At 48.2% G+C, this 15,111-nt stretch overlaps 1 protein-coding gene across 1 annotated transcript; it reads right to left on the bottom strand.

The window, feature by feature from the left end:
* Positions 1-10,613: 10,613 nt before the first annotated feature.
* NIFK (nucleolar protein interacting with the FHA domain of MKI67) lies at positions 10,614-15,080 on the bottom strand. Its single transcript, XM_041405917.1, is given in 7 exon segments — positions 10,614-11,024; positions 11,027-11,174; positions 12,363-12,443; positions 13,133-13,344; positions 13,998-14,106; positions 14,680-14,805; positions 14,897-15,080. Coding segments are annotated over 7 exon segments (858 nt in total). The 5' UTR covers positions 15,041-15,080; the 3' UTR covers positions 10,614-10,986.
* Positions 15,081-15,111: the final 31 nt, after the last annotated feature.

Here is a 15,111-nt window from a genome sequence, read left to right on the forward strand (position 1 = left end):
GGCGCCGCCCTGCGGCCGCTGGTACCGCGGTGAGGTCAGCGCGCGCCGTGCGCATGCGCGGGAACCGTTACCGCGCGCCCGGTCGCCATGGCGACCCCGCCCGCCGGGAGCCGGGCCCGGGAGCGCGGACAGGCGTGTGCCCGGGAATGCCACTCCTGTTCCTGGGAGTGCCACTCCTGTTCCTGGGAATGCCACGGCCCCGTCCCCGCTGACCGGCCTCCAACCCCTGCCGGGCTCCCGGCTGCTGCTCCGGCCGGGGACAGGCCCAAAGGCTGTGGGAGGAGCCCGCGGGCTGCGCGTGCCTTCCTCCGCGGGGCCCGGGAGCAGCCACGGAAGCACCGCGGGCGGCAGCCTGGACGGAACGCTGCGGGACACCTGTCCCACCTCCCTGCTCCAGCACCGCCGTCCCAGAGCACGTGGCACGGCTCTGGAGTCAGGGAAACTCCACACTGTCTCTGGACAAGCTGTTCCAGTGCCTGGTCACTGCACAATAAGAAGTTCTTCCTCGCGTTCAGGCGGAAATTCCTGTGCATCAGTTTCTGCCTGTTGCCTCTTCTGTTGCTGGGCACCACCGAGCAGAGCCTGGATCTCTTGACATCCCCCTTTAGATATTTATACACATGGGTGAAGTCCTCTCTGTCATCTCAAGGTGGAACAGCCCAATTCTCTCAGCCTTTTCTCATACCAGAGATGCTCTAGTCTCTTAATGATCTTTGTTGCCCTCCCGCTAGACCCACTCCATGTCTGTTTTTTGCAACTTTAGTTTAAAAGCTGCATTTAAAAGCAACTACTTCTTTCTCCTTCATGGAAAAATTCGCAGTACTCCCACTCTATAACTGAGGTAGGAATGGGAAATAAATGCCCTGTGCAGAAGCTCTTTTCCACCATGTATTTGGCCATCTTGTTCCCTGGGCTCATGACTGCTGTTCTCCCGTTGGTTGTGGGGATTGAACCTCCATGTCCCCTCAAACCACCACTGCCCTCGTCCTCTGAGCTGTGGAAGGCAGCTGACTCCATAACACTGCAGTTCCCAACGAGCACCGAGGCTGAGCCATCACAACGTGGGAGAGCATATGTGGAACAAAGGATCGATTTTCATTCACAACTTCATGAAATAATAACACCCTTCTCCTTGGCTCACAGCTGTGGCACAGCAGTGACTTTTGGCAAGCTCCCTCCAAATAATCCACGATTTTCAGCTTGTTCTTTTTTGCCATCAGTTGCAGAGCAATAGCTAACTGCTGCTTTGGGTGAAGCCATCGGCACAGCCTGAGCGTAGTCTGGAACCGGCTGCACAGATGTCAAGAGAAAGCTGGGGATATTAGTGCTTAAAAGGATGCCAGGTCTGAGTAAACTGAAAGCAGGTGATTACAAACCAGCTTTAGAAATTACCATGGTTCTCACCCCCAGGCAGCAGCTAATCCCCTGAGAGCCCTAACTGGCTAAGCACTACCCACAGCAGAGGTACAACAGCTCTGCCTCAGCACAGCCCCTGCAGAACGTTTCCCCTCCCTGGCTGGGCACTTCTGCAAACAGGACTCCTCCAGCGTTTTGTCCTTCTCCTGTTTTGCAGCCTCCCAACAGAAGCTGAGGACAGAGACTGTGGGTACATTAACAAAGGACCAATCATCCCACTTTGTCTGGATCTGCTAGAACTACAGGCAAAGTTCTCTCCGAGAGTCTAGATAGCTCCTGCTCTGTTCCCAAAATACCTTCACAAAATACCTTCCTCATTTTGAAAAAGAAAATGAGATAAAAACGGAATAGTAGTAAGTTAGGTGATAAGCAATAAGTTATTTTGATAAGCAATATTTTGTTTAGTTTTAGTAAGAAATCAATAACTTTGTATCACATATTTATTATTGCGTGTCTCACATTTGCTGTGAATTTATTCCCTTCAGTATTACAATGAAGAAGCATTTACTTTGGAAATCTCTCAAAGCTGCCTTCTGATACAATTGTATGTTTGCCCTTTTTCCACAGATTCTTACTTCTGGTGATTCTTCATTCACTGTTTGGCAGCCTAAAGCTTTGTAAAGAAATGCTGAGAAATGCAGCTCGCATAGGTTAAAGTATTTTTTTTTCTCCCCTCCTAGGTAAAACTTCACAGAAAATATGACTTTTATTCTCTTTTTTGTTGCAAGACTTCAGGGGACAACAACTGCACAAAACCTAAAAGCTTCCTTGTGCAACTGGCAGATTGTGGGCATGGTCTTTATGCGTTTTCTTCACATTTTTATTTTAAAGCAGGTAAAGTCTGCACAGAAATACATTTGTCACATAATCAGCTCTAATATTTGGATTTTTTTCCCCTCTTACTACATAACTGTTTCCTTGCTCCCTGCAGAGACTTTTAGAACAGTTTATGCCTACATTCAAGACATTGTTCCATGAGCAGCAGCACTAATGATGCCTGCTTTCTCACAGGTCTGTGTCCTTTGTCCCTCTAATCCGCCTGCTCTCTCAGCAGCCCTACCTTCCTTTGTGTGTCCCGTGCCTCCAAAATGCCTCGGTGGCACGGTGGGTTAGTCCAGGGCTCTATCCCCGTGCAGATGGAAGGGCAGGCCTCCATCACAAGGGATCACACCACGCCCGAGCTCCCTCCTGCCTTCCCCGAGGCTGGCAATGATTATTTCTCTCTTCCATTGTCATGAAATTTGAGATTGCTTCCTCCCCCCTAAACAGTGAGAAGGGAAAAGGAGGGGGTTAGCCTGACAGCTGACTAGAAGCAGACAGACAGACTGGTCACATAAGCCTTGTTTTCATTAGGAAAAGAAGTCAAAAATACATTGCAACCTGCAGGTTTTCTTCCAACTTTTTAAAAGTAGGAGGTGAAAGCATTCTTGTGATTCTTGGCCTTTAGGTTTCTTAACATCAATCTCAGTATTCTTTAATTCTGCTCTCGATTCCGTGGCACAATCCATCAGCTTTCCCAGGGCCATCACTCTGCATTAGTTCTGGCACATCTGTGACAGAGCTGCACATCCATCGCTTGTGACAGTTCCCAATGGAAACACCGTGAAGGCACGGCAGAATACCCCAAGGGCAACCAGATCTAAGCTTCTGGATGGAATCCAGTCTGCAGGGATACCTCGGCTTCTCCAAAGTTATGGTTAGGTAGCAACTGTGCTATTGCTAAGGAGCCCTTGGGGATTCATCCTGGGGTGCAGAGAGGACTCTCTAAATGGAGGAGCTGCTGCCATCCCAAGAGACTGCTTGACCAGTCCTTCACTACCAGTGGCTCAGCAGCAGGCATTTGGCAGTACCTTTATCCATAACATACCTAAAAAAGGAACTTTTTACTATGCTGTCATTTCTGAAAGATCTCCATTTACTTACCTGTCTCCAAAACAAAGAGACCAGTGCAGTGGAAAAGTCTCCTGAGAGGATACTGTTCCCAGTGAAGCTGCAGGTATCTCTCTAATCAGTCCACTGCAAAGTACACTGCTCCCTGCTTGCTAAGAAAGGTTGGACACAAGGAGCTGTGTGCTTATAAACGTGCAAAACAAAGCACAATCCATCCCCAAGGTGAAAAAAAGACATGAACTTATGGACATCTGCAGCAAGGGCACAAAAAGCTTTAAGTAAGGGCAAAGCAAAGTCAGAAAGCTTTTTTAAATATAGAAATATAAGGATAGTCTAGCTTTCAGTTACAAACATTGCTCATTCAAATAAAAACATGTCAATAAAACTAGTGGGAAGCAGATGGATGGACTATTTCAGCAGAAACACTGACTATACCTGAATGACTTGCTCTTCCCCTTTCCTTCAGGGCCCTTTTGCACAACATCTGCTCAGGAATCTGAGAGCCTGGTGCTTCAGGGAGAAATGTTTTTATTTATGAATGACAGTATGATGATGTAGCTGCCCTTAACAGCAGAGGACAGCAGTGTCAAAGCCTGGCTGTCCCTGGGTTGCTTTCCTAGAGTTGAGCACACTGCTATGCAGACTTAGCCACATTTTCTTTATGTGCTGTCCCAACTTGACTGCTTGCATGGCTGAGGGGGAGAACAGCTTCACTTGACTCATGTAACAATGGATCTCTCCCTTTGCCATCTCCTGGCACATCACCTGTACAGCCTTGTGCCATGCTGAGGAGAAGGCTGGACAGCTGCTGGCACAAATACCATGGGCCAACATGAGGCAAAGTCCAAGTACCCAACTTGAGAGTGCAGCTGATCCTCCTCTGGCACAGGGCCCCTGTGTGACTCAGCTCTTCTACCCTCACTTACCTGGGAAACAGGGAATAAACTCCTCGTCCATGCTGCATGAGAACAACACTTGAGACAGGGAAAGCACAAGTACTTCAGATCAACATGAAATTTAGTAATTCCTCGTTCTTCCCTTTGCACGTGGCAGTTGTCACAGCCCCAGATCTGAGCACTTTCAGCTCACACAATGTGCTCCCGCACCGCTATCTTTAATTGGCACTTTCCTGCCAAGCCTCAGCATTTTGCATCGGACTTTTTCCACGTGAGAGCTGCCACGAACAAAGCATCCCACTGACCCACTTAACTCCCACGTGAAGGCACATGAAGCTTCGCTTCAGTCACCAAACAGAAAAGAAAACACAAGAGCAGAAGGTTTTGATTAAAGGGAAATGAGCAAATGGCTTCAAGGCCCATGGAGTGCACACTGGCTCGTCTACGTGTGCTCACTCCTTGCGGACATTTGGCCACCCAAGGAGAAACATCCTGTACAAAGCAGGTAGTCCTCAGGCAGTGTGAATTGGGTTGGATTCGAGATTTCCCGTTGGCAGGAAGGTCCTGTGAGCCATGCGACATCCCCCCAGGCTTCTTCCCCTGACCTGGAGTGACTGCCTCCAGGAAGGCAAGGAATGGTTCATTCTCCCTGACCAAACATCAAGGAAGGTACCAATTAGTGTTAATTGTGGCTTTCTTTGTTTTGTGACCAGAGCTGAAACCTCCCAAAACTGAACACAGGCTACTGGCAACAGTTTTCCATGCTTTCTGAGCTGTGCTAGATTTAATGCACTAACCTGGAAGATCAGCTCTGGCCTTACCAAGGCATGGGCACCAGGTCTTATATTTGCATCACAGATTGTGTTTTTCCTGGCTTGCCTCAGGCCTCTGGGAAGAGACATTTACAGGTCAAACTAGACTCCTATTTTGTCTTGCACTTAAACGACATTTCATCCCCATTTCCGCTTCCCTCATTGTTTCCCAGTTACACTGTCTCGAATGGATTTACCTCTTCCTGTGCTTGTTCTCTGTAGTCATCTGCTGATACTATTTTATCTTTTTTCCACCATCCAAACACAATTATGCTCATATCTCCTTTTTTTTTTTTTTTTTTTTTTTTTTTAATACTTGCACATTGCACGTGCACATACCTTACCAGCATGGGTTCTTTCAATATATGAAAAACATTTCCTTTTATCCTCACCCAAATATTAAGCCAACTGGAAAGTGACACATCAAGGTTAGGAATGCAGTCTGCTCCTGACAAGGAAAAAATGCTGAGCTTTGCAATAAAGGCTAAGTGGATTAAGATCCTTTTTAAAGATTAGGTCACCCTTCACCCCAAATGCAGATTTCTACTGAAATTAATGGAAGCTCTTACAGAATGCAATGGGAGGGCTGACATTGAATGGCAACACAGCAAACATACACTGGCAGCCCACCCAATCCCAAGTGTCCAAATCACTAACTCCAAATGAGTCTTAACAACCAACTGGTTGATTCTGTACTATATATTAACAGGCAGGATTTAATCTTGTAAAATTATGAGCTGATGGAGGAAAAAAGATGAGGTAGTAGTTCTCAGGATAAAAGCTTAGGCTGTGATTCATCTGATGGAGCTGCACTGACATTACACCAACAGACACATTTGGTTTGGGAGAATCCATAGTGCCTCTGGAGCTAGTCCATTGCACATGCACAGCTCCTGCCAGACCAGTCACAAAGCTCCAGCAGTTCCAACCCGGAATTTGTTTTTAAGGATACAGTTCAATAGAACACACTGTAAGCACTGCCCTGTTAATAAACCACAAACAGCCTGTCTTTGTGCAGGATAGCTGAAGGAAAACTTTATAGATTTGTCTTACATTCCCTCTGCCATCACCTCTGGGCAGATGAACCCAACCCTCTTCTAACAGGCAGACCGGTAAATGCAGCCCAGCACCTGAAAATCACACCAGGGCCCTTCCAGCTCTCACATCAACAGAAATAAAAACAGTGCAGGTGACAAAGCAGCTTTGCTGCTGCAGCTGCACAGCTGGCACAGACCCTGCTCTCTCCCCACTGCACGGCTGCCTTGTGTGAGAAACAGTAACTGAGCAAGCACAGCAGAGAGGCAAGTCCTGCCTTCACCCTCAAAATGCTGCAATGCTCTCAGCCTTATGAGGCCACCCTGACAGAAGCAAGCAGCTCTACTTCCCTGCTTGTTTTAAAGAAACCAATACACCAGCAAACTGGGAGTTTGTGCAAGCCCTTGTGGGAAACTGGCAGCAATGCCTCACTGCAGAGCAAGCAGCCTGATTTCCACATCTGCACCTGCTCACCAAGACTCCTCTCAGTCTGCACTGGAAAAACACACAGAAAAGAACAGGGTTTTCCAAAATCACTGTCATAAAAATGAGATTTGTTTCTTTCCTTCCTGTTCTTTAAAACAACAAGTTTCAAATCCAGGCCGAGCCCCAGTCTCCATGTGATGGATCAAATGCACAGACAGGGAAAGGAAGCGAGCCCAGTGCCTGTGGCTCACTGCAGCCCCACATCGCTGTCCCAAAGTCCCTCAGTTAGTCCTCACAGTTCTGCCTCTCTTCAACAATGCATTTGAGGACTATCATAAACCAGCATTTTCTTCCCTGAACAGAGCCAAGGCTTGTGTAGGAGCTTCTCTGCAGCTTTTCCTTTCCCAGCACAGAAGAACAACATGGTTACTGGCCACAGACACGCAGGTGTGTAACTACTCCAGGCCTCCCAGGACAGCCAAGATCTCTGTTCCTGCCATATGTTTAATTAATGCTGGGTGTCAGAAGTGATGAGAGGCCTTGCTGCACCCTGCATGGAAGAAAATGTTTCACTTTAGGAAATCTCACTCACACAGTTAACCATTTCCTCAGCTTGCTCTGACAGCTGCTGCCCTTGGGCAGGGAGGGATGTGCCTGCATTAGCAGTGCCAGCAGCAGCCTGACACACAGAATGGCCTCCTCACTGTTTCAGCAGCACCCTGGGGTGGTCCCCAGCATATGTCTGGCTAAGAAGTGCAGATTATTGCTGCCTAGAGTTAGACATTTCAAGAATCTGGGAGTTAGATGGAAAAGTCAGGAGACAAGGATGTATTTGAACAGCATCTTGGACAATGAAGGAGTCTAGTCCAAGAGGATTTGTGGATATTTCTGGAAAACACATAATGGAGATCACATTCACTGTACTCTGTTACCTGCTTGCCCAGCTTTCACCTGCAGCACCCTGCCCAGGCAGGGATGTGCACAGCACCTCACACAGCCCAGCCCAGCCCAGGCGGCTGCATCACACTGCAAAGTGAGAGCCAAGCTCCCCAGCACTCTGAAGGAAAAGTTGGGAGAGGGGAATTTGCTGGAGCTCCTCTCTGCCTCACTGGCTAGTCGGAGAGGAGAGCATGTCACCCCTCAGAGCCATGCCTAAGTCCTCCCTTGCACCATCAGCCATTTGCAGACAGGTTTTAACCTCGCTCCCCAGGGCTGCAGCCACTTCCAAAGCCAGCTATGCAAGCAAACAGGCTCGGTACTGGCAAGAGCAAGTGTCACTTGCCCAGCCTGCTCTCCTCCTTCACTTGGCTCATGAGCAAGTACCAGCACTTGGGCTGTGATGGCAGCACATTCCTCATGCTCCATGCAGCCTGGGCATCCCACAGCACATCCAACAGGCAAAATAAATAGTAGGAAAACATAAAACTGCATCTTTAATTTTGAGCTGTCTAACCCTGCCACATTCACCAGTATCTTTGTCTTGAGAGGTGAGCATTGCCTTCATCATTCCTTCCTTCCCTCTATCTTGCAGCCAATTCTGCTTTTCTCCCCCACCCTCTCTACCCCCCATTCTTCTTTTACTTCCAGTATTTCTTGTGCCAGGAAATGGTGAGCACTCTTAAACCCTGCTCCCTCCTCCAAAACAGAGAAATTGTAATAAATGAGTATAAATTAGCAGCTTGGCTAGCACCTAAGTTTCTCAGGCTTGCAAACAGTAATACATACATGAGTGTTCAGCAAAACAGCTCTACAAAGTCACTCATAACTGAAAGGCAGAGAACTTGCAAGTCATGCCTTGCAACCACAGCCCCAACACTCCCAGCATCCCAGTAAAAACAACTTGGAGCCTGCCCTAAAATCAGTGGCCAGGAGGTTTGTGTTTGTCCAAGATGCACAAACAAATTACTGGAGAAATGAGAAATAAAAACCAGTGCAGAGACTGGGGCATAACTCATGACACAGCACATCTGTCCACTTGCTACGGAAACTATGTTTGGCAAGTATCAGGTGTCTGAATTTCTGCTTACGTACATCTCCCTGGACAGCAGTGTATTAATAACACAGGCAGCCTAAAAACAGAAACTATCACCAAGAAAAGCTGCCTTCTGCTGAGAGCTCCTTGCTGTAGCCTGGGTATTGTTGTGCTTTCCTCAAACAACACAGAATTTTGCTTCCTTGCTGTTCAGAGTTGCCATCTAAGCTGATCTCAATTGAAGGAAGATGAACAAACAAAAGGAAGGGAAAGGAAAATTACAGCAGGAAGCAACCCTTATTGTGAACAGTTTTCTTGAACGTCTTCCCATCAAGGCTCACACTGCTATGTAACTCTGGAGAGCCAGCAGCAGCCAGGGGTTTAGCTTAAAGGCACAAACCTTTCCAAGAGACTTCCAGAAGCCAAAGTCCCTCATGCAGGGGACATGCAGGAGCTCATGCAGCCAGGCAGGACAGCCCTGGCACTGCAAGCAGCACGAGAAGCCACTGAGTCAAACGTGGAAGAAAGCAGCAAGTGGACACAGGCAGAGGCAGAACACTGGGCACAGAGAGGAGCACAGCAACAGAAGCACAGAGGGAATGAAACCAATTCCATGTTCAAAATGCAGGCCAAGGCATTGGAATGGGAAGCACAGGAATGGAGATGCTCAGGCTCTGGGGAATGTGGAACTGCACCTGAGAAGTTACCCTGGATTAACTAAGTTTTCTAAAGAGCACCCTAGGAAGGAGCATTTGTGGCAGCACCACAGAAATGGGCATTTTTGGCTCAGGTTTCTCATGTATTCTCAAGCCATGTTAGAGACGTGAGTCACACCAGTGCAGCCACTCACTCCTCACTGCCTGGAGAGGCTTTCCTTACAAAGGCGCACATTTCCCAGGAACCCTTGTGCTGCGGCAGGGCCACACAGCTGAGCCGTGCTGCCCCCCGGTGTCAGGAGATGCAGCTCCCAGCAGGAGGAACGCAGCCACGTTTCTACTTCACCCTGACTCAACAGCCATCTTTATGTGCCCAACACAAAGTCAGGAACATGGATTTCAAAAGAAAACTGTCTATTCTGGGAAGATGCATTTTGCTTCTTCTCTGCTGCTCTCTGCTGTATGATGTCAAGGTAGAAGTTTTTCAGAGCTGCACATCAGATACAGATAAGCATTTCTGCCAACCATTGTGGTGGTCATGTATCTCAAACCTCAACTGAGCCTGTATTTCCCATGGGTTTGGGGTGCAAGCAATGCCTGTTTCCCATCAAACAACACACAGGGAAGGAAGCCTGCAGATGTACACAGCAACAATTCCATTAGAAGACGAGGACTGTCCCTGCCCACTGGGCTGGTGAAGAGATTCCCTTGGCCTGCCCAAGGTGACAAGCATTGATATGAAGATATGAAGATGCACTCATCCAAGTGTTTCCTCAAGAAAGGAGAATGATCTAATCTGAGTCACCTAGACAATGTCATTATGATCCCATGATTATTCCAGTGATCAAGCCAGACAGATCAGAGTCATCAAGGCCAATGGTTTAGATTAATTTTTCTCTGCCAGGACTTCAACTAGAGTAGACAAGGAATTAGTGCCAGCCACCTACCTAGCTGGTTATTATCACCTGGGCTTTCCTCTAAAATCTTCTGCCAAGCCTGACCAGCAGCCAACAGCATTAGAGTGTTTAAGACAACAAGAGATAAAGGCCAAGTATGTGCACAGAACCCAATCTGGGATTTCTACACATCTCAGACTTGCATTAAAATCCAAATTCTAACTGCACAAACTGCCTGTTCAAGCAGGACTGGATACCTGCCATCTGTAATCACAAGCTAGGTGGAACAAGAATGAATGTTAGTGCATTACAAAAAGCTACACTCAATTCTCTGAACTCATACTACTGTTGACAAAAACCTGCCTTTTCACTCTGGGTTATTACAATGTTTCAATGTGCTTATCACCCCCTGGAGCAGAAAACACCCTTGGTTTCATGCAAGCTGTGAAACGAAAATGCAGTGACAAAGGACAACAGAACTGCCAGCAGAACTCAGACTGCCCTGATTATTGGTGCATCTTCTCAAGAGCCTCAATGGGTGCAAACATGTGAGAACTTTCACAAAACACAAACATTCAGTTAAACAGAAGAACCATTACCAAGAGCAAACAAAGTTGAAAAATGGTAATTTTTTTAATAAGCTGTCATTAATTATGAATTTAAGATACAGTTGTTTGCATTAGCAAACTCTGAAGGGACAGCCTCACATTTTCTTTCCAAACAGTGAGCACTAGAAATGAGTTTTAAAATTAACTGAAGATTCTGGACTACTGTAGCTGTGTCACAGCACAGGCACTTGTGAGCACAAAGTCAAGAATATCTTCGTACGTTCTTGTTCTTGATGACCAAACCAGAGGATTTGTGAACAGAGTCCTTGCCTAAGAAAGCCTGATACAGTCTAGGCAGGATGAACCAAGCCAGGGGAGCAGACCCAGTAGAAGCTCCACCTCAACAGTTTTTAAGTTGAGAAAAATATGGCTATAGCCACTAAAATTTTAAGTCTGTTTCTGTTTCTTCCGGCTTGGCCTCTGCCTTGGCTGCTTCTTTGGTCTCTGCACAGCGTTCTTAATGCTGGCAGAGGGAAGCCTGAGAGTCACTTCATCCTCTGTGTCATCATCCATCCCAGCAGCTCTCCGGCGCTCGAGCACTGCTGGAGTACAGACTGGAGTAGGATCCTGAAGAGATCAGAAAAACAGGATTCACTGCAAAGCCATCTGCCAGAAAGAGCTGTCACTGCCCCTGCGGTACCACAAGACACCTCATTCCAGCTCTCCTTCAGAAAGTTGTTTACATTTTATAACTAGCTACTTTACAAAAGTAATTATTTCTTTGGACAGAAGTGTCACCTTCAAAGAAGTGTATGTGAAAGGCAAATGGAAATTAATTCACATTTTTTAACATGTTGTTATGCACATTTGCTTTCTAAACTTTGTATTTCTTGACTCAAAGCATCACGAAAGTCAAGTGGGATATGATCAGGGCAACAGGGCAGGGGGTGAGAGAGTGTATTTGAGACTGGCATACAGAAATGCCACATTCAGTTTTACAAGAGAGCTGAAACATCCCAGCTTCGTTACCTCAGTAAGGCCTCAGAACTCAGCTGACAGAATGTATTAGTTATCCTGTCTTCCTCACAAGCAGCCATGCCCCACTTATCACAAGTAAACCCAATAATAATAAAAATCCCCAAACAAACACTCATCCCCCAACTCACAACAATGATGAAACAGAACAGAAATGTTAATGCCTTACAGACTTTTTAGACTGCCAATATCTCAAATCTCAGTCCTGATGACCTGAACTTCCCTTTCACCCCACTGCTACTTTTACCTGGCATTAAACACCAAACACTGTGCCTGGAGAGCATGGGGTAGGAGGGACAGTACAGTATGGAAATGAGGACAGACAGCACTGGACTGTATCAAAAATTCAACTCCCTTTGTATCAAAACAGGCTGGCATTGAAACACAGTCCAGCAGGACTCCATCAAGGAGATCATGCTGTCCCAGGGTAAGGCACAGGCGCAGGGGTGTACCTGCCTGGCCCCAGCACCCTGCACTAGCACAGCCTCAGGGGAGTGCTGAACAGCAGAGGCAGACACACTGGGTACAGCGTGCTGAGCAGAAGCCTTTGCTGCTGAATACTCTCACAGGAGAGGGAACCACGAGGATTCTATCACCCTCCCCCGTTCAAGAGTGCAAATGCATCTCAAAGGAGCTACTTCTGTTTCCTTGAGAGATGTTTGTGCCAATGTTAAGGTTTTTGTGTGTTGAAATCAGTATTAAGGTGCCAGCTGAAGACTTCAAACACCCGCCCCAATGTGAATGGTGGTACTGGTCACCACCAGGACTGGTCTGTCTTACCTGGCTGCTCAAAGAAACGTTCAGTTTTGACTTCTTAGATGTTTTAATTTTTTTTCTTTTTTTGGAAAGCGCCTGTGCAGCCTAGGAAGCAAGACATATCAGGTGGATCACTACACACTTGTGTGAAGATGCAGTCACTTAACAGTTCACAGATACAGTTTCACAGTCACACTTCATAGCTTTGCTTCATAACCACAAAGTCTTTGCTACAGCAAACAGGTTTAAAGAAATAAACCGACTGACACAGAGGTGATCTGGTTTGAACAAAAACACTGAAAGCAACACAAGAAAATGCGCTACTGTGCATTTTTAAAACATTCCATGTCAAACAGCATTAACTGCTCACAACTCAAGTTCTTGACCCAAGCACTCAGCAGAGAAGGAATATGCAAGGGCTGTGGATGGAAGTTCTGGTCTTGGGACCTGCCTTCAAACCCCCACTCTGCCAAAGCCCCTCTGCTCTTTGGTGATCTGCACTCCATTATTAAACCACAGAATATCCAACTTCTTGTACCAACAAAAGAACAGGAACATCAGCCCTTTGCTGTTACCTTTGTCTACAAGTAAACACACAGGCACACGGAGTGCAGCCCAGCAACAGCACCACACTGAATTCCTGCTGCTTCCAAACAGTTCCTAACACAAGCGAGCCTCCCTGGGGCTCCAGCTCTTTTGCCAGTTCCACACAAAACACGTGATTTCCATGCATTCAGCACAACTCCAGAAACACATCTTGCTTAACACGCTCACTGAAGCGACGCCAAACTTACAAATCCAGGGAAGTCATACTCCAGCCCCTTTTCAGCCAGCTTCTTCCGCAGCAGCCTCTCCTTCCGCAGCAGGCGCTGCGTCATCCTGGCCTTCTCCAGCAGGGAGCGGATCCTGTTGTAGCGCCGCACGGCCGGCTGAGAGGGCTTCCGGAAGATCCTGTCGCAGTCCTTGAACAGGTCCTCGTGGACCTTCTCGGGAGGCACGAACTGACCTGCAGCCAGCACAGGACACGGCTACGGCACGGCCGCCCTCCGCCAAGGGCACGCACGCAACGCGGCCACGGCGCAGCCCCGCGGGGGCGGCGGCTCGGCCACACAGAGGGTCACTGCACCCCGGGCAGTGAGAGAAACGGGGGGAGGGAGGGAGGGATGGATAGGTGGATGGAACTCTTTAACAGTTTAATCCAGAAAGATCAGACAGAATTGTTTTACAACACCTCAACTCATAATCCTTTACGAAGAAAGTGTTACTGTTACCATCACTGAGAAACTCAGTGATTTCATCAGTCTTTTACTCAAAACCTCCTTTTTTCCAACCTTACAAACAACAACTGCAGTAATTACAAATGCCAAGCAGTGTCCATGTGAGAGGAACTATCTCTACAGCAAACCCAGCTTTGTCCTGAGATTTCATGTCACACAGTCACTGAGAGCAACATCAGCCCAGAGAAAAACCAGCACTAGTGACCAAGAGCCTGCTGGGCATGTTCTTCACACATGATGAAAAGCTCAGCCCCACAGAAAACACTTCTGGGACAAAACTTCATTAAAAAAACCCCAGGATTCTATGCACAGTTGAAAAAGGTAACTGAAATAACAAGATTCCTTTGCGTGCTACAGGACTTACACTGCAGCTTGTACTTACACTTCAGCAGCCTCTCAGAAAACAGGTAGTTATTCATTGTGTCTGCAACAATCTTGGCCACATCATCAGACTCAAACTCCACAAATGCATAGCCTTTGCTGCCTCCAGTCTGTGAGTGACAGGAGAGAAACATCAAACAGTGCTTTGGTACTGAAGGGCTCTATTAAAATTACTTTATTCTTCCAAAGCCATCTCAGATAACCACAAGTAATTTCATAAAAGGTCACTGAAATTGTGAAAAGCACAATTTAGTCCTAAAAGACAGATTTAGTCCTATATTGGTATAACATTATTTGTAAAATGCATATTTGCACACAAAAGAAGCTGCTCACAGGTATCTACTTGCTAAAAAAAAAACAACAAAGCTGCTCTGCATTGCTGCTGTTCCATTGCTCCATGCTTATAATGCGACAGCAAACCTAGAAGTGAAAAAAAATTAGATTTACCACACACAACAAGTGCGTTAAAACACAGTCGTGGCACTTCAGTCGTAGCTTGACCTGGCGCGCTCCGGCACTTCCCACTGGAGGGAATTTCCTCACGGAAAAAGGAGCACAAGGCCGTGCCCAGCCCCGGCCCTGCCGCTCCCACGTGGGGCTCCCGAGGGCCTCGGGCGGGCCGGGGGAGCCGCAGGGCTCAGGGACACGGCCCGGCCCGGCCCGGCACCGGGACCGCTCCTCACCTTCTTACTCCGGGAGAGCCGCAGCCGCGTCACCGTCCCGAACTGCCCGAAGTACTCGCGGAGATGCGGCTCGCAGAGGCCCCGCGGCAGATGCCCCACGAACACCACGCCGGGCGTCAGCTCCTCCTGCGGGCACAGAGAGCGCGGCAGTCAGCCCGGGCCGGGCCGAGCCGGGCCCCGCCGCGCCGCCCCCGCCCCGCCGGGCCGTCCCGCTCACCTTGGCCGTCCGCTTGCTGCGGGCCCGCTGCACCTTCTGCTGGAACTGGCGCTGCAGCCGCGGCTCCAGCGCCAGCAGCGGCGCCGCCCTGGCAGGCGCGGCAGACGCAGGTGCCTCGGCCGCCATGGCCCCCCCGGCCGCCATGCTGCCTCCGCAGATGGCCGCCGGAAGTGCGTCACTGCCCTCGCGCCGGCGCCGCGCGGCCAGACGCCGTC

This window comes from Onychostruthus taczanowskii, unplaced genomic scaffold (assembly GCF_017590055.1).
Source record: "Onychostruthus taczanowskii isolate IOZ18803 unplaced genomic scaffold, ASM1759005v1 scaffold10, whole genome shotgun sequence".
NCBI classification, from domain to species: domain Eukaryota; kingdom Metazoa; phylum Chordata; class Aves; order Passeriformes; family Passeridae; genus Onychostruthus; species Onychostruthus taczanowskii.